Source organism: Trichomycterus rosablanca, chromosome 3 (assembly GCF_030014385.1).
Source record: "Trichomycterus rosablanca isolate fTriRos1 chromosome 3, fTriRos1.hap1, whole genome shotgun sequence".
Classification (NCBI taxonomy): Eukaryota; Metazoa; Chordata; class Actinopteri; order Siluriformes; family Trichomycteridae; genus Trichomycterus; species Trichomycterus rosablanca.
This window is the reverse complement of record NC_085990.1, coordinates 52,047,697-52,075,209: the sequence shown is the minus strand read 5'-3', so window position 1 is coordinate 52,075,209 and position 27,513 is coordinate 52,047,697. Positions and strand designations below refer to the sequence as shown.

The 27,513-nt window shown below is 39.6% G+C and overlaps 1 protein-coding gene across 1 annotated transcript in view; it reads right to left on the bottom strand.

Moving 5' to 3' along the window:
- The window catches only part of trim71 (tripartite motif containing 71, E3 ubiquitin protein ligase), a 32,536-nt gene extending 17,316 nt beyond the window's left edge, over positions 1-15,220 (bottom strand). Inside the window, exons 1-2 of the mRNA XM_062992232.1 lie at positions 15,202-15,220; positions 13,492-14,156 (exon numbers count right to left, since the gene is read on the bottom strand). Of these exons, the coding sequence (XP_062848302.1) occupies positions 13,492-14,154 (663 nt within the window). The 5' untranslated portion in view covers positions 14,155-14,156; positions 15,202-15,220. The remainder of the gene's footprint in view (positions 1-13,491; positions 14,157-15,201) is intronic.
- Positions 15,221-27,513: the final 12,293 nt, after the last annotated feature.

Below are 27,513 nucleotides of genomic sequence, written 5' to 3'. Positions count from 1 at the left end.
TGAAGAAAAAAAAGAGTTGTGCAGGAACTGAACATAATACTGTGACAGCTGCGATATACAAACACATCTCATCTCTGTATACACGCATATTCATCCATACGTGTGTGTGTGTGTGTGTGTGTGTGTTTTCATTTTCTAAATCAGAACGAACTCCCTCCCCTTTCCTCCACTTCACTCACATACACAAACCCACGTGCTAACACGCTCACACTAGCAAACACGTGTGCGCACTATAAGATGTGAGTAACCGTTCTACTGACCTCACTGGCTGTCCAGCAGAGACCAAACCAAGTCAGCTGGGCCTCTTACACTCTGTGTGTGTGTGTGTGTGTGTGTGTTTAGGACCAGCTGCAAAGTCATTCACCGAACTACACATAAATTAAAAAGAGCACATAAAAAGTACAAACACTGAAACCAAAAATTAAACACTTGTTTTAAAAACAAATTAAATGAAAAGAAATCATACTTCAGTTTACTATGTTTAGTAAGAACAATCGTGCTGAAATAAATCCCTGTTGTACTTCCAAATATTAACATTAAGAATTGGGTTTTGTATATGTAACAAAAGTAAAAGTACACATTTTTGTTATTTATAAAATATTTGAATGTTTTTTTTTATCCTGGCCCACTGTCACATACGCTATATAGACAAAAGTATTGGGACACCTACACATCACACCTACAGGTGCTTTTATGATGTCTCATTCTAAATCCACAGTCGTTATATTCAGTTGGTCCTTCATTTGCATCTATACATCTTGGGGCTGAATAATTGTGACGTGACAGGATTAAGAAAATATCCCACTACTGTAAAATATACCATCAACCAATTTCTTTCTTCATTAGCTGCATCATTCAACTGAAATACATCATTTCTAGCAAAGTCCAGCTCAGAAAAGTAGAGTTATAAATCCTTATTTTCCTATTTTACCCCTTTTGCTAAAATAACTAATAATGAAACTAAATTTAAACAATCCAAACTCTGAGGATAGTGAGCTGCCTTGCTGCCTGCTACCTACCTGATCAGCTGCCTTAGTACAGAGGATTCTAATAAGACATCAAACTCATAAGGCAGATTATTTAGACGCACTACTTAGACAGTGATTAGATTCAAGGCAGCTTAGAATTAAGGCGCCTCAGTAGGAACATTTTAAGGAATTATGAATTTAGACATGCCCTTTTCTCAGGAGTGTAGGATGATGTAAAATGCATCTATGTAGAGAGATCAGTAGGTTTTCAGTAGGGATACAGATACCATTTTTTCCCAACCGAGTACAAGTACAAGTACATGCATTTTTGTACTTGCCGATACCGATACCAATACCAATACCTATTTAGAACACCGTTTTTTTTTTAAACAAAAACACACGAGAAGTGACGAGAAGTTTAATGATACCACGTCCAAAAATGCACGTCAACAAGTAGCGAGTGATCAAAGTGTTTGTGCGCTGACGTGATGAAATCAAGGAGCAAAAATAAATGAATCTGAGTGGATTTGGCAACACGAACAGCATGGATTGCTCTGTAGTGAGTTGGAGGTTAATAAATATTTTTGCAATGTTGGTGTTTTGGTGTTATGTTTTGTAGAGAACGATCAGGTCAGAAATACTGTAAAACGTGTGTGTGTGTGTGCTGATGTATTCTGATATAAACTATATTATCCCCCCGTCCCACCTGTTTACACTCCTCTCCTGCGTTTCCCCTCACACCGTATCGTGTTCGACATGTCACTCACTGCCAGTCGCACATCTCAGATCAGATATCTGACGTGCTAGAAAACTCGAGCGGTCGGTGAGCCGGTAGGATCGAGTTGTTGGATAGTTCACACTTAGCGATCGAGAGCCGAGTTTTGATCGCCGAGTTGCTGCCGAGCCGGCAAATCTAGCGCCGAGCAAAAATCAGGGCAAAAGTCGTGTAGTGTGACCCAGGCATAACGGTAGCAACGTGCACTAGGCACACGGTATCGGACGTTTAGTATCGGAGCCTCGTTTGCGAGTACGAGTTAATGAGCGCGGTATCGGGCAAATACCCGATACCAGTATCGGTACTCATGCATCTCTAGTTTTCAGACAGACCCAGTTTGTGCAAAATGTCAAAACAACTAATGCGCTCTTAATTCATACATGTTTAAACCCAAACACTGTTGAACTTTGCTATTTCAGTCTATAGTTGAAAGACGGCGCTGTCAGTGGGCATTAATCAACCCAGAATGAACTCTCGTGATCACTCCACATTCCAAAACACCGTCAGAAGAAACCTTGTGAGAGAAACGCTCAGTCCACGAGACACTTCCCAAACCAGATGGCTCGCCTCGTGTTCTCTTTAAACTTTGCTTTGAGTACGCTCCGCCGGATTCCATTTCAAAGAGGAGCGCACATGAAAACGGTTAAAAAGACCAGCAGAGGGAAATGCAGTCGGTGGAAGAGGGTCATAAAAGGTGCGCTCAAAGGCTTTTCGGGACGGGCTTTTTAACACAGCCCCCTGCTAGAAACCGGAGCCGCACCACGAAGGGCTCTCAAAGCCACCGCAAGATCGAGTTGAACAGTGCACGGACTGCTTGCGTTTAGGACTGACGGCTCACGTGATCGCCGATCTCGCACAGTAACCGATAACCTGTGTGAGTCAAATACAGGACTGATCCACACTAGCACTGATTTATTTATTTATTTGTGTTTTAACGTCATGTTTAACACGTGTCATTTAATGGCAAAAACAGGTACAGTGGTACTTTGAAATTCAACATCAGTTGGTTTAAAACGTTGAGACGTTGAGTTTTAAGGTATATTTTTCCATAAGGATGTTTGGGAAACCTGTTAATGTGTTCCATTGTCCCGTGGAACTGCAGATTTTCAGGCTCATGTAAAATAATGAGTTTGTTTTTGACTCTTATACACTGAAAATAACACAAATATAATATAAACACACTGAAATACAATTAAATAATTAAATACAATAAAAAATACAATAAAATCTGCACTTTAGCTTTACTTCTTTATTGTTTCCTTACGTTTCTTAATCTTGGAGATTCTTGATCTTGGAATACCGTATTCCGTTCAGTACCGGCGCATTCACATGAGAAGTGACAAAACCGTTTTTGTGCTGCTGTGCCGTTATTTCCTATGAAGTGTGACGGCGGTGCACAAAACTTAACGTGACTTATTGTACTAAAACAGTGAGTGAGGAATGTGATTAGTGGAGGAACTTATGATCAGTAATAATGAAGAGAAGTTTAGTGCTCCTGTCTCCTTCTTTTACTACATTAAACCACGTTAAGCTTTATTTAGACTCTGGGAGAAGCTGATTCTGATTCTCACCATTTCTCAGAAGCTGGAGCTGTAACACAAGTTTAAAAGTGAAACAGGGAGGAGAATCCAGATAAACACAGATACATGTGGAGCTGTAACACTGGATCTGACGCTTATTCCACACTAATGCAGATTCGTCTCATATTCACACTTTGATGACGTTTTACCGCTCAAGCCAAGCGCTGAACAAGGCGAGTGTCACACACGGCGAGTTTAAGGGTACAAATTACTCAACGGAGCACATCGAGTTTGAAAAATTTCACGTTTATTCTGTCTTATTACATACTTTCTGTTGAGGTACAAAAGTTAAAGTACATTGTGTGTGTGTGTGTGTGTGTGTGTGTGTGTGTGTGTTATTTATGTACTGAAAATTCACAACATGCACAAAAGTATTGGGACGCCCCTTCTAAGTACTGAATTCACGTGTTTCAGCCACAGCAGTTGCTAACAGGTGTAAATAGAGGAAATTATATGCTTTCAACTTTGCAGTGACAGTTTAGGGAAGGCCTTTCTCTGTCCCAGAGCGAGGTCTATAAAGACATAAGAGAAAACAGCTCCGGAATAAACTGGAACATCAACATCAATGCCCAGCCATACCAATGCCATACACATGCTGTCATCTTTTAAATGGTAAACAAGCACAAATTCCCACAGACATACTTTAAAGCATTCTCAGAAGAACGGCTGTTGTTCTAGCTAAAAAGATCACACAGGGGTCACTCTGCTTTAATAGTATTTGTTTTTTTAAATGGGACGTCCAGCAAGCTCATGGTCAGGTGTTTTCACCGTTATGATCCATTATTTACATTAACACTTGCAGCATTATGCAGACGCTTTTATGCAAAGTGACTTATAATTGTAACTGAACACACAATTGAGGGTTAAGGGTCTTGCTTAGGGGCACAACTGTAGCAACTTGGCAGGGATGGGGCTTGAACTGGCAACCTTCTGTTTTATTTATTTATTAAGATTTTAACGTCGTGTTTTACACTTTGGTTACATTCATGACAGAAACGGTAGTCACTCGTCACACAAGATTCATCAGTTCACAGATTAGAAGGTGCTGGTTCAAGCCTCACTACTGCCAGGATGCCACTGTTGGGCCCCTGAGCAAGGCCCTTAACCCTCAATTGCTTGAACTGTATACAGAATTGTAAGTGGCTTTGAATAAAGTGACTAAATGCTGAAAATGTAAATGTATTGTCAAACACACTCATGGACAATTTTGTATCTCCAGTTCACCTCACTTGCACGTCTTTGTACTGTGGGAGGAAACCGGAGCCCCCGGATGAAACCCACACAGACACGGGGAGAACATGCAAACTCCACACAGAAAGGACCCAGACCGCCCCACCTGGGGATTGAACCCAGGACCTTCTTGGCAAACTTCTGATTACTAGTCCAGAACCTTGACCACTAAGCTCCCATTTAATTATTTAATCAGACTGTGAGTAAATAAACAAACGTTCTGTATGTACAGAGACTGTATTGCAAACTAGTGTTCCAGACTAGCTTTCCAGACTAGCGTTCCAGACTAGTGTTCCACAGCGCCAGTGTTCCACATTGAATTTAAAGACACAGTGGGTGATCTGTGATGTCAGAAATGAGGAACACAGTGAAGCCTGTTATTTTCTACGTGAACAGAAACACAATGAGTGTGGGATTGATTTCTGCATGTACGTTATTCTGCACCAGCGTCAACATCAAGAACTGGAATCAATCAGTCGTTGAAGTCTTGTGGACTCGAGCGTGGATTATCTAACAGAGGAAATTACAGCGCTGAAGGGAATAAGTTACACAGAGTGTGTTAAAGCGCTGGGATTAGACTAACGCACACACGTACTGTGTAAAATGAAGCTCCAAGCTAACCGAGTTTTGAAGGCTAACAGGATGTGCTTTATGTGCTGTTTTATCGTGTACTGTAGTCCAGTGTTTTTAAACTTTTATTCAAGCGACCCAAACAATTTGGTCCCACTGTGGTTTACAAGGTCTAACGTAAAGCCTCCACCAGGGGGTGTGCACACAGAAGTTCTTTTAATGAATATTATTTTTCTTATTTTAAATATTATTTTTTTTAGTTTCGGCTTGCTGTTGTACTCGATCACGGCTGATCATACACACAGGTAAATACACCGATCAGCCATAACATTAAAACCACCTCCTTGTTTCTACACCCACTGTCCATTTTATCATCTCCACTTACCATATAGAAGAACTTTGTAGTTCTACAATTACTGACTGTAGTCCATCTGTTTCTCTACATACTTTGTTAGCCCCCTTTCACCCTGTTCGTCAACGGTCAGGACCCCCACAGGACCCCCACAGAGCAGGTATTATTTAGGTGGTGGATCATTCTCAGCACTGCAGTGACACTGACATGGTGGTGGTGTGTTAGTGCGTGTTGTGCTGGTATGAGTGGATCAGACACAGCAGCGCTGCTGGAGTTTTTAAAATACCGTGTCCACTCACTGTCCACTCTAGTAGACACTCCTACCTAGATATTTTTGGTTGGTGGACTATTCTCAGTCCAGCAGTGACAGTGAAGTGTTTATAAACTCCAGCAGCGCTGCTGTGTCTGATCCACTCATACCAGCACAACACACACTAACACACCACCACCATGTCAGTGTCACTGCAGTGCTGAGAATGATCCACCACCTAAATAATACCTGCTCTGTGGTGGTCCTGTGGGGGTCCTGACCATTGACGAACAGGATGAAAGGGGGCTAACAAAGCATGCAGAGAAACAGATGGACTACAGTCAGTAATTGTAGAACTACAAAATGCTTCTATATGGTAAGTGGAGCTGATAAAATGGACAGTGAGTGTAGAAACAAGGAGGTGGTTTTAATGTTATGGCTGATCGGTGTATATAGCATAGCCAGTTAGTCTTCGCGACTGGAGACCCCAATCATATATGAGGAGGGTATATTTGCTTGACCCACACTCCCTCAGACACGTGTGTGGTCCACCGACCTCTTCTTATTCGTCCCTGGGGCCAGTCTAGCGCACGGAGAGTCTCACACTTACGTACAGGCGCCTCAGGCTACTAACCAGGGTCCTTACACAGTGTGAAGACCGCCACCCTTTATTTAGTCCGGTCTTTTCCCACCCAGCAAGAGTCAAGTCAAGACTTTAGTGGCCGATATTGTTTGCTGTAGGTACTGGGGGAGCCCAGCCGACCAGTAGCACAGCTGAGATTCAAACTCGCTGCGCCACCTTAAAATAATAATTTGTATATTGTTAAATGTTAATCACTGGAAACACCTGTACATGTTCTGTATAGGCAGCATGGATTTAAGTGCCCAGGTCAAAGGTTGCAGAGTTATAAAGTTTAAGCCATGAGCAGATGCTGACTGACCCACACCCACACCCACGCACACACACGGCAGAGCAGGAATGTAAAAGGCTGCTAATGGCCAGACCTGCGTCTTCCTACCAGACCACAGCACTAAAACTGAGAACCCACACAGACGACGACTGCATTCCAAACTTTACGACACCATTTGAAACACCAACATTTTAAACACGATTGTTTTTCTGCCACAACAAACCATTGAAACAAGGTGGGAATGAGCCAAAACACGGCAGAGAATTTTCCTATTTGAGACAGAACATGACGCCTCGCACCGTCGCTGGATGTTCTGGGTTTACATTCAACTATTAAGGTAGCTGTGCTGCGTTTTGTAGCTCCATTTATTCTATCATTCAGTTTACGAGAGTCATTTAATCACTGTTGCTGTTAAATGTGGCTCTTTTCTTTAAAAATCAATTTCCCATTATTTAGTAGGACCCTGATTATATTGTAATATCTATAGGAAATAGACAGAGTCAGGGAGAATGTGAGGGTAATGTAAAAGACAAACTCAGACTTATGGGAGATGGTATCACTGAGTTCTGGCAGCAAAGGAGCTGACCGAGCGCTTCCTGTCTTTTCCTTCCTACTGACCAATCAACTGTCAGAAACCCTTACATTCCCAACACACCACTTCACTGTTAAGAACATCCAGAGGTTCATACAGAGGTTCATATACACACATCTCTCCAATAGGAACACTGTGTTTGCTATAATTACTGGTAACCAGTGCATCCCAGCCACAGAGACCGTGTTTCCCACATTTTCCAGTATTACCCTTCATGCTCTAGAAATCCCAAGAGTCTGATAATTAGCTGGTTATTAGATTTAACGCTCCAAGAAGTCAGAGGACAGGATCATTAGCTGATCAGCTGGATCATGTGTGTTAGATTAGAGGAAAACATGAACGTGGGCCGAGAGGGGGCGTACGCGGGACTTGTTTTGGGAATCTTACGCCTAACCGCTCACAGTTAATGTGTACGAACGTCGCCTGCTCTCCCCCTGTCCGTGTGGGTTTGTTTTCAGATCATGTGGTTTCCTCCCACCTCACAAATACAGGTGGACTATTTATCTGAAACTGCTCCGAGGTGGTGCAAGGCACGACAGACTAACGTCCTATTGTTTGTCCTTCTGGTTTGTTAAGAAACGACTTTTACAACTCCTGTTTGGAAGACAGCTTGTTAACTACTACTAAGTCAATATTTTAGCCATACTAAAATCACTACTAGGAACAATAATCATTTACCAACAAGGGTCAGACATCAGATGGTGTACAGCGGTACCTTGTAACTCGACGTCCCTTAAACTTGAAATCTTTGAAACTCGAAGCACTTCGTGGGAAAATTTTGTACCCTTAAACTCGACTTGTTCTGCTTTTTTAAATGTATTTATTTAATTTTAAATTAACAATGAACAGCCGCTTTGTTCAGCAGTAAAACATCATCAAAGTGTGAATCTGAGCTGAATCTGCATTAGTGTGGAATAAGCGTCAGATCCAGGGTTACAGCTCCACGTGTATCTGTGTTTATCTGGATTCTCCTCCCTGTTTCACTTTTAAACTTGTGTTACAGCTCCAGCTTCTGAGAAATTGTGAGAATCAGAATCAGCTTCTCCCAGAGTCTAAATAAAGCTTAACGTGGTTTAATGTAGTAAAAGAAGGAGACAGGAGCACTAAACTTCTCTTCATTATTACTGATCATAAGTTCCTCCACTAATCACATTCCTCACTCACTGTTTTAGTACAAGTCACGTTAAGTTTTGTTCACCGCCGTAACACTTCATAGGAAATAACAGCACAACAGCACAGCAGCACAAAAACGGTTTTGTCACTGCTCATGTGAATGCGCCGGTACTGAAGGGAATACGCTATTCCAAGATCAAGCATCTCCACGATTAAGAAGCGTAAGGAAACAATAAAGAGGTAGAGAAGTGCAGGTTTTATTGTATTTGTGTTTTTATGTTATTATATGTGTGTTATTTTCAGTGTATGAGTGTCAAAAACTACCTCATTATTTACCATAAGCCTAAAATATATGCAGTTCTACAGGACCATGGACGCATTAACAGGTTTCCCAAACATCCCTATGGGAAAAATCAGGATTTAGACATTAAACTGTACAGAATCAATTGATTTATTTGTTTTTTTGGTCTCACCTTTTGATATGTAAAGCGACCTTGGGTATAAGAAAGACGCTATATAAATACAACTTATTATTATTTATTTACTTAGATGTTTTGCGCCGTGTTTACACAACTGTTATATTCAGTACAGGATCCTTTCAGAAACTGATGCCTAAAAATGTAGTACAGGATTATCTAAGACAAAATAAGAATAGAATAGAACAATGCCTTTATTTGTCATCTATTTTTTTTTTGCATATCCCAGCATGTCTGGGGTCAAAGTGCAGGGCTACTGCTGTCTATTTACAGCATATTAACTTGTTTGGCTATGCAAAAGTCTTTTATGACACCAAATTGAAAAAAAAAAAAGAAAAGAAAAAAAAAACACTCCTGCTTGGTAAATAGCATTAAATGTATTAATTAAGTACAAGCAACGACCAAAAACAGTCCTAATGATGCACTTATGTATTACCATCAAGCTCATACTGTGTATGAAATAAATAAAGAAATTAAGTACAGCAAAGACAGTTTCTCTGGCTCCCCCCCAACACATACACACACACATCTCGGTTTTGTTTTGACGCAGACAGAACTCAACCCTCACTCATGCATCAGTCTGGTGAGAATACGCTTCCACGCACGGTTGCAGACAGACTAAAGCTTTGCATTCACTAATGTGCTAGGTTTCTTCACATCATTTGGATACGCGGGGCTTTTTAGCACCTTTTTTTTTAGCATTAGGCTACATTCAGTACCTTCAGTGCATCAGCCTGCTGTGCGTTTCACATCGTTATCAGCATCATGTTAAATACATTACAGCACATGACAAAAATACCAGCTCGTGATGGCTGATGGCTATAGATTCAAACTAATACCAGGCAACCAAGAGACTTTCAACAAAGCCGAACAGAACGTGCCCAAACAGCAGGTGCATCAGTCCTAAAACTGCACGTCACCATCTAATGGCAGCTAATGTCAACCATGAACAAAATGTATCAGGAAAGAAGAGAGGAAACAGGTGGAGGCTCACTGAAAAGCATTTTTCAGAAAAATATACTCAACTTTACAGGATTGTTGTAAAACAGATATTTAATCTACTAAATTTGTGCCTCAAATTTGCACAGATGAAAAACACACTTACTGCTTCTTATACCTGTTTAACCTGATAATCGTTTCAACTGTACAATCATAAATAATCTCTAAATATGCATGTTAATGCATGATTTCAATAGTTTTTCATGATGTATTAATATAAATGGTTTACTTTGCACAGTTTAGACAAAAACATCTGAGCTTTTACCTTTAAAATCTAATTCTGCGTAATTTTTATTCACAAATAGGAATCATGACAGTTTAAGGACATTTTTCTAAAAGGTGTAAAACTAATGCCTCATTTCTACAGTAACAATTAATAATGACTTCAATTAATTAAAACAAACGCTTAGTGACTCTTATAACTGTTTAACCTGCTAATCTTTTCAACTGTACAATCATGATCAAAAAACAATCTCTAAATATGCACTTTCGATCATCTTTCATGATGTGTTAATATAAAGGGTTAATATTAATATAAAGGGTTTAATTTTCACAATTTAGATTAAAACATCTGAGATTTTATACCTGTTTAACATGATAATCTTTTCAACTGTACAATCATAAATAATCTCTAAATATGCACAATAAGCCATGATTTCAACGGTTTTCATGATGTATTAATATAAAGGGTTTAATCTGCACAATTTAGGTGAAAACATCTGAGCTTTTACCTTTTAAAATCAAATCCTGCTTATTTTTTATTCACAAATTTAGTTTAAGGTGTAAAACTACAGTTTACATTTCTACAGTAATAATTAATAATGACTTAAATTAAAGAAACAAACACTTAGTGTCTCTTATACCTGTTTAACATGATTATCTTTTCAACTGTACAATCATAAATAATCTCTAAATATGCACTTTAAGGCATAAATTCTGTAGTTTTTTTTATTAGATATTAATACAGAGTGTTTAATTAACACAGTAAAACATCTGAGCTTTTAATGTTTAAAATCAAATTCTGCTTATTTTTATTGACAAATTAACAGTTTAAGGACATTTTTCTAAAAACGGCTCATTTTTACAGTAACAATTAATGATAATCTTTTCAGCTGTACAATCATAATTTCCAAATATGCACATTGATGTATTAATATAGAGGGTTTAATTTTTACAATTTAGATAAAAACATCTGAGCTTTTACCTTTTAAAATCGAATCCTGCTTATTTTTTATTCACAAATTACCAGTTTACGGTGTAAAACTAACAGGGTTTATTTCTACAGTAATAATTACTTCAATTAATGAAACAAACACCTACTGCTTCTTATACCTGTTTAACATGATAATCTTTTAAATCGTAAAATCCTAACCAATCTCTAAATATGCACATTAAGGCATAAATTCAAGTTTGTTATGATGTAATAATATAGTGTGTTTAATTTTCACAATTTAGATGAAAACATCTGAGCTTTTATCGTTTAAAATCGAATCCTGCTTAATTTTTATTCACAAATTTAGTTTAAGGTGTAAAACTAACAGCTCATTTTTACAGTAATAATTAATAATGACTTCAATTAATGAAACAAACACTTAAGTGTCTCTTAAACCTGTTTAACATGATAATCTTTTCAACTGTACAATCATAAATAATCTAAATACGTACTTTAAGGCATAAATTCAGTAGTTTTTTTTATTAGATAAAAGGTTTAATTTTCACAATTTAGATGAAAACATCTGAGCTTTTACCTTTTAAAATCAAATCCTGCTTATTTTTTTTATTCACAAATATTTTAAAAGGTGTAAAATTAATATGGCTCAATTAAAATGAACAATAATATTAATAGTTTTAGTTATTATTGTGTATAGCTGTGACAGTTCTGTAGATTTGTAGGCAATATCGGTGCTAAATATAGATCATGGATGTCTGAGTTATTGATTACTGATAATTGGTTCCATCAAAGCGGTCAAACACTAATCTGTACAAAACACGACCTGTTTCTACTGTTACTATACATAAGATGGTACAAAAAGCTGATACATTTTCTGATACAGTTTCTGATACTGTTTCAGATATAAAAAGCGATGGCACACGTACACACCTACAATATTTATTTGCAAGATTTTAATAACATGTAATACACGCATTAATATTGCTAAGCAGGTAGTTTAACAATCATAGCACTGGTGTTAGTGTTTTTTCTGCTTCTAGCACAACTCTGAACACATTAGAAAAACAAGAATAATCACAGCTATATTACAGCTGAAAAGTGTTTATTGTTTTTTTTACTGTCCAAAAATTAATTTATACTGACACATCAATGTTTTATTTCACTTTTTGAAGCCAGCATGTTCCTCACTTCTTGGTATGTTAAGTGTTCTGGCACTGTTGAAATAACTGTCTTAAATAAATCCAGAAGAACATCATTTTTTCTGTTTATTTACTGTAGATTAAAGCTGCTAAGATGTTTTCTTTACTTACTGAGTTTTAACTTGTGTACAAGTCTAGAGAACTTCAGTCAAATACCATGTTTTGTTGACTGAAGTGACCATACGTATACGTATGTATGTTTATATGCTGTGTTTGTTTATATGCTGAATTTAACATGGAAAAAAAATAATATTATATATTCGTATCAAGTTTCAATCGTATCAATCTGTAAAATGTAACAAATAAATCATCATTTAAGTTAAATTACAGGCACGGGTTTACTAACTGTGCAGCACCTAATGTAGAGTATACACCGATCAAGCATAACATTATAACCATCTTCCTAATATTGTGTTGGTCCCCCTTTTGCTGCCAAAACAGCCCTGCAACTGCAATGCAGTTTGAGCTACAGTAGCTTGTCTGTTGGATCGGACCACACGGGCCAGCCTTCGCTCCCCACGTGCATCACTGAGCCTTGGCCGCCCATGACCCTGTCACAGGTTTACCACTGGTCCTGATAGATACTGACCACTGCAGACCGGGAACACCCCACAAGAGCTGCAGTTTTGGAGATGCTCTGACCCAGTCATCTAGCTATCACAATCTGACCCTCGTCAAACTCGCTCAGATCCTCACGCTCGCCCATTTTTCCTGCTTCTAACATCAACTTTGAGGATAAAATGTCACTTGCTGCCTAATATATCCCCCCCACTAACAGGTGCCGTGATGAAGAGATAATCAGTGTTATTCACTTCACCTGTCAGTGCTCAGAATGTTATGCATGGTCAGTGTATAATTACTTATTGTTTAATAACATGAAATTTGACTGGTGGTTTGGATTCCTTGTCATTTTTTTATATATTTACACATGTATTAGATGCATTTGTTTTTATTTTTATTACATAATCTTTTTGTTATCGATGTATTTTGTGATTTGGTCACTGTGCTTACTAACTAACTGCAATTACAAATAAGAAGAAAAAACCTTTTAAGGTTATTTTTTTTTTTTCCTACTACTCTTATTTTGATTTAGAAAGCCATTCAATACAGCACAGACACAAAGTATAGCTTGTTTCGATACAAAACCCTACAAAGCACAAATCCAAGCACACCCCTTATTTAGTATCAAAAATAACCTGTAAGAGGTGTGTAGAGGTGTGTGAGGACCTCAGGGTCCACCTGAACAGGACCTGGATGTTACCTGAGTGAATGTGTGTGTGTTTGTAAGTATCTGACAGGACCTACCGCGTTGTCGTGCTGCTGACAGTAATCCACACGGTCCTGGAAAACGGGCAGCAAGGAAAAGTTGTGGAAAGCCTGGGAGAGGCTGTTCTGGGTGCAGGGGCCCCCGGTGCGTGGCCCCATGTGCAGACTCTCGATGAAGTGGTCTTTGGTGAGGCGGACTCGCTGATGGGCCCTCACGCAGTTCTCACACAGGTACTCCTGACAGTCCAGACAGTGCGAGCTGGCACAGTTGCCCTCGTCGCAGGAGCTGCACTGCGGATCTGTCAGCGAGGGCTGAGCGCGGAGGAGCCCCCCGTTACCCCTGCAGCCCCCCGTGCCAGGATCATCCGTGGACACCACCACGTCCAGCAAGCTGCTGAAGAGGAAGTTGGACGACGGCAGCGCGTCCACGCCCGACTCGGACATGGGCACCTTCTGGTCGCAGGTGGGGCAGCGGAGTTTAAGGGGGTCGCCGTTGCTCCTCAGGCTCTCCAGGCAGGGCCTGCAGAAGGCGTGCAGACACGGCAGGACGTGCAGCCTGCGTGTGGACGAGGTAGTGGACGAGTTGGAGGTCTGCGACGACGACGACGAGGTAGATGAGCTGGAGGAGATCGGAGCTGAGGAGCCGCACAGCTCCTTACACAGCGGGCACGTCTGCACCTCCGAATCTGGGAAGGAGGCCATTTCATTTGGGGGTTAAGTGGATCAGTAGGTCATCAAATCATGAGTCGAGAGGTCGGCGATTTATTTAACTAAGCCATCACCTACTCGCTGTGACTGTGGCAAATCTTGCGAAGTTAAGGAATGCGCGCCGATTTGCTCCCGATTATTCGCGACTATTTGGGCTACACCATCGTGGAGTCTTACGTGTGCTTGGTTTCTATCGTGGATGTGGTCTGGTTTGACATAAGCCTAAACAAACTAATCACAAAGTGCGCAAATTTGAGGAGTAGCGCTCGTTTAACGATTTGCGCCCGATTATTCGTGTTCGTATTCGATAACTACAGGCCCATTTAAAAGAAAAGTCCACTATTTGGTCACCCAGGAGGTTTTGACTTCAAGGTATTAAAGAAATGTGCTACTATTTGTCTGGAATTTGCTGCGTAAATTAGACCGTCTTTGGTTAATCCGCATCCGCGCAATATTAATAAAGCGGTTAATAAAGTTGGGAATAAATTAGCTGCTCGTAATGGTCAGTAAGGAATCGAATCGTCCACTTTTACACACTGTGCGTGTTAAACTTTTACAATCCGACCTGTTGTCATGCTAGATTCCTGCCCTAAGCATTAACGTCCCTGCGTAACGTGAAACGCGTTCCTGTCTGTGCGCTCCCCGCTCCGATCCTCCCCCAACGCCGCATGACTCAAAACAGCGTCGCGTCTTGGTCTCCCGAGTCTCTAAATTCTTCGGTCGCATTCATTTCGACTCATTGCGACTCATTTCATTCTCATCTGTCTGCGACTTCTTGAGAAAATCGTTCTGGTGGTCGGTGCGTCTGTGTCTCGGAGCGCAGCCGAATTCAACGATTCACCGAACGCGACTCAAGTCCCGTGTCGCTCCTGCAGGGTCTTTCAGTCTTTTCTAAGGGGAAAAATGCAGCCTTTAAACCCCTGAATTCACCCTCGCAAGTCAAATAAGTCCACACACTGATGGCAACAGGAATAAAACCATCTGATCCGTGGATTCAGTTGGAAGCGGCGCAGCGGCGTGTTTTTCCACAGGCTTCCCCGCGCCTGGCGCTCCACACCAGCATATCGCTGCACGTCCAGCTCACGCTGCAGATACCGACCCGAGCAGGCACCGTCAGTTCCAAATAACAGCTTCTTCACAGCGCTTACACTCCGCGTCGTGGAAATTAAAGCGCATTTTGCTTCGTATTCACCCCACGGAACGTGAATTAGCGAGTATATTCGCGTACAAACCTGAGTTCACTTCCGCTTGATCACACGGGGGGCCGAGCTCAAGTGACGACCGGGGCGGGACGTGGGCTCATCCAATCCCGGTCAGACTTACTGGCTCCATCCGGATCCACACAGACCTGAGCTAGCTGGTTTACTAATTAGCTTAAATAATACAAGGGATGGACGTTATAATGGAAACCATTAACCATAATATACACTTCTATTGTATTAAGGAGGTTCTCAAGCTCATCACTGGCAGCCCGAAGAGCTTTAAGCTTGTTTATAGAACCGTTCATTTATTTTTACCAACCACTTCCATAAACCCAAACAGGAGGGCATCTATTGAGAAAATTAGAACATTGCCATATTAATAAACGTTCTACTCACCACATTTAGAGCCAACTTGCAATACTTCAATACAAAAAGCATGTCTTGTGTCTTGAATGTATACTGTGAATCTTTATAGTGTGTTCTATTACTTTTGATATGTAACTGGCTACTGAGGCCTTAATTTCCTTCGGAATTAAAAAAAAATATCTGTCTGTCTGTCTGTCGGTCTTTAATCTAATAACATGTCTGTCTGTAATCTAATATATATGTCTGTCTGTCTGCCTGTCTATCTATCTATCTCTGTCTGTCTGTCTGTCTGTCTTTAATCTAATAATATATCTGTCTGTCTGTCTGTCTGTCTGTCTGTCTTTCTATCTATCTGTCTGTCTGTCTGTCTGTCTTTAATCTAATAATATATCTGTCTGTCTGTAATCTAACAATCTGTCTGTCTGTCTTTCTATCTATCTGTCTGTCTGTCTGTCTGTAATCTAATAATAAATCTGTCTGTCTGTCTGTAATCTAATAATATATCTGTCTGTCTGTCTGTCTGTCTTTCTATCTGTCTGTCTGTCTGTCTTTCTATCTGTCTGTCTGTCTGTCTTTAATCCAATAATATATCTGTCTGTCTGTCTGTAATCTAATAATATATCTGTCTGTCTGTCTTTCCATCTATCTGTCAGTCTGTATGTACTGTATGTCTGTCTGTCTATCTATCTATAATCTAATAATCTATTTACTTATCTATCTGTCTGTCTGTCTATCTATCTGATCTATCTGTCTGTCTGTCTATCTTTCTGTCTGTCTGTCTTTCTGTCTGTCTGTCTATCTGTCTGTCTATCTATCTATAATCTAATAATCTATTTACTTATCTATCTGTCTATCTATCTATCATCTATCTATCTGTCTGTCTGTCTGTCTGTCTGTCTGTCTGTCTATCTGTCTATCTATCTATCTATCTATCTATCTATCTGCCTGTCTGTCTGTCTGTCTGTCTGTCTATCTGTCTGTCTGTCTGTCTGTCTGTCTTTCTATCTATCTGTCTATCTGTCTATCTATCGATGTATCTGTCTATCTCTATCTGTCTGTCTGTCTCCATCTATCTATGTATATGTCTGTGTCTATCTACCTATCTATGTATTTGTCTATCTATCTTTCTGTCTGTCTGTCTGTCTGTCTGTCTGTCTGTCTGTCTGTCTGTCTATATCTATAAGTGGTGAACGTTCTTACTAAAACCAATTAAATACGAGTCATTTCTTATGACGTGTTCATAAGCCAATGACAGACAAATTAATCAGGATTGTTACAAGCTTCTAAAGGAGAACAAATACATGTCCGCCCAGGCATTGTGCCGGACTGCGGACAGGCAGACGAAAAACCAGTCCGTCGACCCTGAAACCGGATGTATGAACACTCTATAATGGTAAGACTAACATGAGTTTGGTGCTAACACTGACATTCACTTATTTATTTACACCCAGTGGTATTTCCCAGTAGAGGATCCACCTTCTGCAAACTTTTTTCAGACAGTGACCAGAGTCCACAATCAAACTAAGCTCCCAAGACCCATGTTCCAGTTGCACTTCACCAGTTTTGCCACCTTAGCCTCCCATTCATCAAACCACTCCTTAATAATTTTAGCAACATGTATGGGGTCACACTGGATCATACTGGAATTATCTTCCATTATTTTGTCAGTACACAAATGCTAGTGAATTAAAATTATGTTGAACATGCAGGAAAATTCAATTAATAGAATTTTTAGATTTTAAATTCTGTAGATCCTGTAGTTTTATCTGTTTTGCATCTGTAGCCACACAATTAAATTTCGTTGTGTAAAACCACCCAGCACTAAAACCCAGAGTTGCTCTCACTCTTTTGTAATGCTACATGGATGGTCCCTCTTGTAAAAGATAGTTACCACATGGAGACCTGACTTTAGAGATCATTTACAGGCTCTCAGGATGGGGTGCTGGCTTGGCTTTAGTGGATGAGGAGGAAGCCTCTCAGTGGGGTTTACACTCCAGATGCGTGCTCCCATTAAAGCAGTGTGACGCCTGGCTGAATGACAGGGCCCTCTATGAGACCCTTTGACCCCTATTATTGGGGGCTAGATTAAGGCTGGTGGAGGCTGGCCACTGTTCGATTCAAGCTTCTTAGGCCATCCCAAGGACGTCTCATTGATCTTAATGAGGAAATTCGGGGGTTGGGAGGAGGGTGCGGGGCCATTCAGCAAAAACTCAGCAAACATGAGAGGCGCTGGCATCATGTCACATGGTCAGAATGACCACAGGCCATGTGGACAGGGGGTTGTGTGCATGCACTTATATAATGAGGTTATCATTCTTTCTTTGACACAGGAAACAAGCAGCGCTTTCAGCTGGAATTTATGTTTAGCACCTGGGCATATTAATGCTGTAACTGTTTAAAACACTTTGTGCATGGTTTAGTCAGTGCTGGGATTCCCGAATGCACCCAAAATCTTAAAAACCTTGACATTTACCAGGGTTTAAAAGGCTTCTTATTATATAGGTGAACTAGTATATACATAGTAGATTTAGATTCGGGTTTCAGTGTTTTAGAATGGACTGTGGACCCACCCAAATCATAATCAGAATCAGGGCCGGCGCTAGGGGGGGGCTGAGGGGGGCATTGCCCCCCCAAATTGTGTCTTTGCCCCCCCAAGCAAAGCAGTCCAGAACCGGGGCTAGGGGGGCTGAGGGGGGCATTGCCCCCCCAAATTGTGTCTTTGCCCCCCCAAGCAAAGCAGTCCAGAACCGGGGCTGATCAGAATGGTTTTCCTGGGTGCTGTTCAATTATCAATTCTGATTGGTCAAAACACTGACAAATAGTGCCTGGTGCTGGATAAATCACAGCTATATATCAATGTGCTCATTGTAATATGTTATAGATGCTTATTACTTTTAATACAGATACAGACTTGTGGAGATGTGTATATACACCGATCAGCCATAACATTAAAACCACCTCCTTGTTTCTACACTCACTTTCCATTTTATCAGCTCCACTTACCATATAGAAGAACTTTGTAGTTCTACAATTACTGACTGTAGTCCATCTGTTTCTCTGCATGCTTTGTTAGCCCTTTCATGCTGTTCTTCAATGGTCAGGACCCCCACAGGACCACCACAGAGCAGGTATTATTTAGGTGTTGGATCATTCTCAGCACTGCAGTGACACTGACATGGTGGTGGTGTGTTAGTGTGTGTTGTGCTGGTATGAGTGGATCAGACACAGCAGCGCTGCTGGAGTTTTTAAACACCTCACTGTCACTGCTGGACTGAGAATAGTCCACCAACCAAAAATATCCAGCCAACAGCGCATGTGGGCAGCGTCAAATGGATGAAGTTCTAGAAGATGACCGACTCAAACAGCAGCAATAGATGAGCGATCGTCTCTGACTTTACATCTACAAGGTGGACCAACTAGGTAGGAGTGTCTAATAGAGTGGACAGTGAGTGAACACGGTATTTAAAAACTCCAGCAGCGCTGCTGTGTCTGATCCACTCATACCAGCACAACACACACTAACACACCACCACCATGTCAGTGTCACTGCAGTGCCGAGAATGATCCACCACCTAAATAATACCTGCTCTGTGGTGGTCCTGTGGGGGTCCTGACCATTGAAGAACAGGGTGAAAATAGGCTAAAAAGATATGTAGAGAAACAGATGGACTACAGTCAGTAATTGTAGAACTACAAAGTGCTTCTATATGGTAAGTGGAGCTGATAAAATGGACAGTGAGTGTAGAAACAAGGAGGTGGTTTTAATGTTATGGCTGATCAGTGTATATGTAGTCATTTCTCACTATTTTACTGCTAGTTGATGACGTGTATGACCTGTATGTGACAAATAAACTTTGATCTTGGAATTAAGACTTTGTACATATAGCTACGTTTGTTTAATTCTTCTTATTATTATTATTATTGTTATTTATCATTTATATTGGCGCAACTGTTTAAGTGTTTTGTAAAAGTCAGTTAGAATACTGTTCTATTAAGTAAGTAAAATCAGGGGATGATTATAAATTAAAGCTAAATGTGACATTGTTTAAAAGAAGTAAAGCACTACAAGACTGGTGATTATAAAAACAATAATAATAATAATAATAATAATTAATAGCTCCACCATGTAGTGTTGTGCTTAATTACTTCGTGTTTAATTTTAGTTTGTGTTTTGAAATTGTTCATTATCAATTGCTCTTGCACTGTCAAAGAGCAAACTAAAAAAAGACTAGTCCTCTTTATTTACTAGCATGCTGTGCAGAAAGGGTGCCTTAATTTCCAATGTTATTGTAGTGAAATGTTGTAGCAGCGGTGTACAATTGTTTGTGCGATCCATGCGTCCAAGCTGCCACGGTCTGTGACTTGCAGTGTCAGCAGAGCTCCCACAGGGATCAGGATCAGCCATGTGTCACATTTACATTTATTCAGGTTAACTGGAGCTTTTGTCTCGAATGGCTCACCATGGGTGCACAACCCGTTCATTTGCATTACATTTTCATCTTAAAAGCGGAGAAGCTTAATTTGTTTTACAAACCTGATTCCAAAAAAAGTTGAAACATTTAGTAAAATATAGTAAAAAGAGGAATCTGTGATTCCTTTATTCTGTTTAATCTTTATTTAATTGATAAAAATAGAAAGAAAAGATAGCCAATGTTTTTACAGATCGGCTTTGTTGTATTTTGTAAATATAAAACATTTAGAATTTGATGCCTGCAACAAACTACAAATGTTAAATTTCCTCTTAACCCTTTGATGCACAAGCTAAGCAAACCCCTTCTAGTGCACAACATGGGTCAAAAATGACCCATATTCATCCATTCAAGAATATTTTCATATGCACATTTGTCAGTTATTCATGTATTTGCTGTCTTAGCTAATAAAAGCTATCTATACTAGAATATGTAAACAGCTAGCAAGCTAATAGTATTGGACATATTCAAGATTCAAGAGCCTAATCTTTGGTTGTCTTTCAAAAGATCAGTAAATATGTTTTTGACTACAAACACTTACAAATGTCAGTAGTTCCTGTCAAATTCCATAGTAAATACATAAGGGTCATTTTTGACCCATGTTGTGCATTAGAAGGGTAGTGATACAAAAATGATTTTTATTAAAAAAGCAAAAAATATAAAACTGAAATAAGGATTTGTGATGATCAAAAACAAGTTAATTGAAAAATTCATGGAAGCTTGAATGACGAAATTAATTTATTGCAAAGATATAGAAAATAAAAACTCAGTTGGGTCACTTTTGACCCAGGTTGTGCATCAAAGGGTTAAATACATTTTTAATTATTTGGGAATTGAGGATACTAATTGTTGGAATATATTTCTTGCCCATTCTTGCTTAATATGAGACTTTAACTGCATAACAATCCAACAATCCTTTAATCTGATACTTCTCTTTCTTTACATTATAAACAGGAGACAGATCTGGACTGCAGACAGACCAGTCAAGCACATGCACTCTGTCTACTAAGCTAAGCTTTTTTTGCACATACAGAATGAGGCCTAAATCACTCACTCTATGATTGAGCTCGATATTTTTACTATTACCCTCATTTTACCATATTTCTTTTAGTCTTGTTTTAATTCCATATTCTCTAAACTGTAGGGTATATTTTACTATATTTTCTTTTAGTTTTTATGTTTTATTTGCTTATTTCTCTTGTTTTAATTTCGTATTTACCAAATTGTAGGGTATATTTTACAATATTTTCTTTTAATTTTTCAAGTTCTTAATTTTTATCTCTCTTGTTTGAATTTCATGTTTTTAATTGTAACTAAATGTTTGCAAGAAGTCTTTCTGAGGTTCTAGATCTCAGGAATGTTTTAATGCTTTTAATTTTTAATTTTTCCTTGTGTAAAGCACTTTGAATTGCCACTGTGTATGAAAGGTGCTATACAAATAAACTTGCCTTGCCTTGCCTTGCCTTGCCACTCACTCACTTTCTTAACCGCTTATCCAATCAGGGTCGCGGGGGGTGCTGGAGCCTATCCCAGCTTTTTTTCAATGGGCGCAAGGCACACAGTAACACCCTGGACGGGGCGCCAGGCCATCGCAGGGCAGACACACATACATACACCCATTGCCACTTATAGGGCAATTCAGTGTCTTCAATTAACCTGACTGCATGTTTTTGGACTGTGGGAGGAAACCGGAGCTCCTGGAGGAAACCCACGCAGACACAGGGAGAACATGCAAACTCCACACAGAAAGGACCTGGACCGCCCCACCTGGAGATCGAACCCAGGACCTTCTTGCTGTGAGGCAACAGTGCTACCCACTGAGCCACCATGTCGCCCTACTCCTGAAAATAAAGGTAAATAAATGTTTTAGAGTATTATACTTAAAGAACCCTTTTATTATATACTTTAATAACACTTTTTTATTATATTTATTATACATATTTACCCTTTCAACAATATACCATAAAGTAAACATTTATTTACTTTATAACCAGTTAAAATAGAATGTAAAAGTGTAAATGCACTAACTGCTTTGTTCTGTAAACCTAATCTGACAGAAATTGCAGGTGTTGGCTTGAATAACAGGGAAAGAAAAATGCCATCCTTAATATAGCTGTACAAGTCCAGGAGTCCTAGAGAGCGTAGTATGCTAAAGATTTGATGAGTGCCAAAAGGTTAATGAACCTGGGATCAACTTCTTTTATTTTACAAGTTGCGAGCTCTGCTAGACCGGTCACATTTGTACAATGAAAACAGCTTCAGTAGTTACAGCTGGTTACAAAGTGAATTGAAGAGACGAGCTAAAATTCAAGTTGAAGTTTTCCCTCTCTTTTAGAGCAGGTCTTTAATGTAGGATAACTATTATGTGTCACAAAGGTCAGACAAGCTTTAGATTTAATGCCACTGCCTACAGACATGCACTTTAACTCCGAGGGGGTTCTTAGTTTGTAGGAACCGCACAACGTACTATTACTTTAAAAATGAATAAAAGCCAAGAGTGATTAATATTAAAAGGAAACACACAGGGTCACTCAAGACACAGAGGTTCTACAGTTCTAAATACCGGGGCTTTGAGTCACTTAAATAAGTAGCTCTGCATGGAGGTAAATCACAATCTACAAAGCTCAGAGTACAGAAAACAACTCCAAAAAGCAACATTCAAAAAGTTTGAATAAATTCTATTACACTTTAACTCATACAGAAAACTATAAACATTTATTGGTATTATGTTTTTGGTATTATTACTGTTGGCTAAACAAGATTTCAATGACACTTTATTTCACATTATTTATTTAGCACTTATAAACCAAAGACATATGTATATTGTGACCTTATTAAAAATGTAAACTTTGTGGCTATTATTTATATATAAGTACAATTATTCAGCTGAACTTGTTAATAATGATACCTTGCTGACACATTAAAGGTTGCTGGCACAGGATTCAGATCCACAACAACCCTGACAAGGATAAAGCTGTTACTGGAGATTAATAAATAATGAATAAATAAAAAGATTATCAGTTCTTATGTCAATCTAGGGTTATAATCACTGGTGTGTTATTTAGTTTTCTCTCACTGATTTCTTTTTTGTGGATACCTCGTTATAAATAAATGCTAAAAAAATAACGAAGATTGTGTACGCTTCACCAAAGTTATTATAATTTTCGGCTAAGATTTAACCTTAAAATCAATTCACAAATTCACACAGATCAATTATTTGTGAATTTGCGAACTCATCTTGCAGATCCACTGCAACCCTGACAAGAATAAAGCTGTTACTGGAGATTAATTAATAAATCGTGGTTGGTGCAAATACATTTATCAGTTCTCACATCAATCTAAGATTATAATAGATAATCAAGATTTCAATAACTATACATTTCACACGACTCATTATCACTCAGCATTTTTTTATTAACACATATACAGAATAAATTGTGAATTTGCTAACTTACAATCACAGTTATGCATTGTGACCTTATTAAAATGTAAATTGTATTTATTTATCTTTGGCAAGATCAGTTGGCTAATGGGACAGGATTCAGATCCACATCAACCCTCATAAGGATAAAGCTGTTACTGGAGATTAATAAACAAATTAATAAACAATGTTTTCTTGAGATCACAACTTGTTTTAGTTACCTCAATATGAAAGTTGCTTTCTTAAGATCACGACTTATTCTTCCAGTGTTCTCATGATAACAAAGGTTGTGTACACTCCACCAAGGCTATACTATAATTTATGATTAATCAAGATTTCAACGACTACAGTATATAATTTACATGATTCATTTAGCATTTATTAATCAAAGGCATATACAGAATAAATTGTGAATTTGCTAACTTACAATCACAGTTATGCATTGTGACCTTATTAAAATGTAAATTGTATTTATTTATCTTTGGCAAGATCACTTGGCTAATGGGACAGGATTCAGATCCACATCAACCCTCACAAGGATAAAGCTGTTACTGGAGATTAATAAACAAATTAATAAACAATGTTTTCTTGAGATCACAACTTGTTTTAGTTACCTCAATATGAAAGTTGCTTTCTTAAGATCACGACTTATTCTTCCAGTGTTCTCATGATAACAAAGGTTGTGTACACTCCACCAAGGCTATACTATAATTTATGATTAATCAAGATTTCAACGATTATATAATTCACATGATTCATTTAGCATTTATTAATCAAAGGCATATACAGAATAAATTGTGACCTTACTCTTATGCATGTAATCTTATTAATAATGCAAACTGTCATTTAACTAACCCTTGTGTGTTGGCTAATATTTATTTATAGTACAATTATTCAGTTTAACAACGTTAATGTTAAATGTTGCTGGTGATTCAGGACAGAATTTATTTATTTATTGGGATTTTAACGTCATGTTTTACACATTTTGATTGCATTTATGACAGAAATGGTAGTTACTAGTTACACAAGATTAATCAGTTCACAAGCTTTTTAAAAAAAAAAAATTTTATTTATGCATTTTCTCTCCTTTTTCTTCCTTTTAAGCGCGTCCAATTGCCCGATTGCGTCATGCTTCCTCTCCACCAATGCCGATCCCTGCTCTGATTGAGGAGAACAAAGCTAACCCACGCCCCTCCGACACGTGGGCAGCATGCCGTATGCATCTTATCACCCACACTTTGACGAGTGCAGTGCGGATCAGCGTTGTGTACGGAGAAACACACTGAGAGCACTCTTTTCTCATCTCTGTGCAGGCGCCATCAATCAGCCAGCAGAGAGACCCCATCCGGCTTAGTCCCGCCCATCTGAACAACAGGCCAATCGTTGTTTATGTGGCCGCTCAGCCGTAGCCGGCAGGCAGAGCTGAGATTCTATACGATGTATTCGAGATCCCAGCTCTGGTTCCAGCGTGTTTTATCGCTGCGCCACCTGAGCGACCATCAGTTCACAAGTTTTAATGTCAAACACAGTCATGGACAGTTTTGTACTTCCAATTTACCTCACTTGCATGTCTTTGGACAGACACGGGGAGAACATGCAAACTCCACACAGAGAGGACCCTGACTGCCCCACTTGGGGATTGAACCCAGGACCTTCTTGTTGTGAGGCGCAAGTACTACACGCTGAGCCACCGTGCCGCCCCCAAAAAGGACAAAGCTGTTACTGGAGATCTGGAGAGTACACTCCACCAAATTAGCCTTATTAATTCTTATTAAGATTGCAAATGACTTTATGGCAGTTTTGGGCGGCACCGTGACTCGGTGGGTAGCACTGTTGCCTCACAGCAAGAAGGTCCTGGGTTCGATTCCCAGGTGGAGCGGTCCGGGTCCTTTCTGTGTGGAGTTTGCATGTTCTTTCCGTGTTTGTGTGGGTTTCCTCCTTGAGCTCCAGTTTCCTCCCACAGTCCAAAGACGTGCAAGTGAAGTGAACTGGAGATACTAAATTGTCCATGACTGTGTTTGATAATAAACTTGTGAACTGATGAATCTTGTGTAAGCAGTAACTACCGTTCCTGTCATGAATGTAACCAAAATGTAAAACATGACGTTAAGTCCTAATAAATAAATAAATAAATGGCAATTTTGTTAAAGCATGTAAAATAATATCAAACAGTCTAAAATCTGTCATCAGTAAACTATTAGTCATGTGTTCTATCTTTATTCATGCTAACTCTCGTTCCTAAGTTGCTAATGCCTGGATCATCAAAAAACGTTTATCTTGAGATTACGAAATATAAAACGAAATAATTCACTTCAGTAATAATCACTACATTTCAGAGTGGGATTTAAACATGTAGCACATTATTAAACGATGTTAGGTTTTTAACATATCATTATTAAACATAAATTACATCCAGACCACATGGTCTATTGTTCAAAATGACGCCGTGACCCGGATCCCCCCCCCCTGACTCATACCGAAGGGGGGAGGCGGAGCCCGGGGCTTTTTAGCACATTTCATTGGCTCCAACAGCAGCGGCGTAGGAGGAGCCTAGACTAGTTTAAAAAAAGGGATGGCGGGCTCAGATCTGCCTCTTTCTTACGTGGTGTGTCTAGACTGCAGGAGTAAGGAGCGCTGGCCGGCTTAGCTCTGATATATATTCACAGATTATTTTTACACTTAATAAAGTGTTTTAAAGAGTACTTTCTGGACTTCTCGACTGCTTTCTTCAGGACCTTTTTGAACCAAAAGATTCATCCTAACAACGACTACTGAAATGAAAGTCTGCTTAATTAAGAAGTAGATTACGCTGTGTTTTTTTTTGCTAAGTGAATTTTAGCTGAACATCTCCATCATACAGAATGACCTCCATCTTCTGGACATCAGGTGCATTACACAGACTGCAATACCGTGCACAATGCTAACACTGCTAATACTCGCTCTCTTATCCTAATCAGGGTCGCGGGGGGTGCTGGAGTCTATCCCAGCTCTCAATGCGCGCAGGGCACACAGAAACACACTAGACAGGGCACAAACACATTCACACCTTAACACACAAACAGACACGGGGATAACATGCAAACTTCACACAGAAAGGACCCAGACCTCTACACCTGGGAATCGAACCCAGGACCTTCTTGTTGAGAGGCGACAGAGCCACCCCTAATGCTACAAAAACGCTTTATTAAATAAACCCCAAAGTCAAGGGCTTGGCCATATACACTGATCAGCCATAACATTAAAAACACCTCTTTGTTTCTACACTCACTGTCCATATTATCAGCTCCACTTACCATATAGAAGCACTTTGTAGTTCTACAATTACTGACTGTAGTTAATCTTTTTCTCTACATACTTTTAAAACCTGCTTTCACCCTGTTCTTCAATGATCAGGACCCCCACAGAGCAGGTATTATTTAGGTGGTGGATCATTCTCAGCACTGCAGTGACACTGACATGGTGGTGGTGTGTTAGTGTGTGTTGTGCTGGTGCTGGAGTTTTTAAATACCGTGTCCACTCTAGTAGACATTCCTACCTAGTTGGTCCACCTTGTAGATGTAAAGTCAGAGACGATCGCTCATCTATTGCTGCTGTTTGAGTTGGTCATCTTCTAGACCTTCATCAGTGGTCAGAGGCTGGTTGGCTGTTTTTGGTTGGTGGACTATTCTCAGTCCAGCAGTGACAGTGAGGTGTTTAAAAACTCCAGCAGCGCTGCTGTGTCTGATCCACTCATCCCAGCACAACACACACTAACACACCACCACCATGTCAGTGTCACTGCAGTGCTGAGAATGATCCACCACCTAAATAATACCTGCTCTGTGGGGGTCCTGACCATTGAAGAACAGCATGAAAGGGGGCTAACAAAGCATGTAGGGAAACAGATGGACTACAG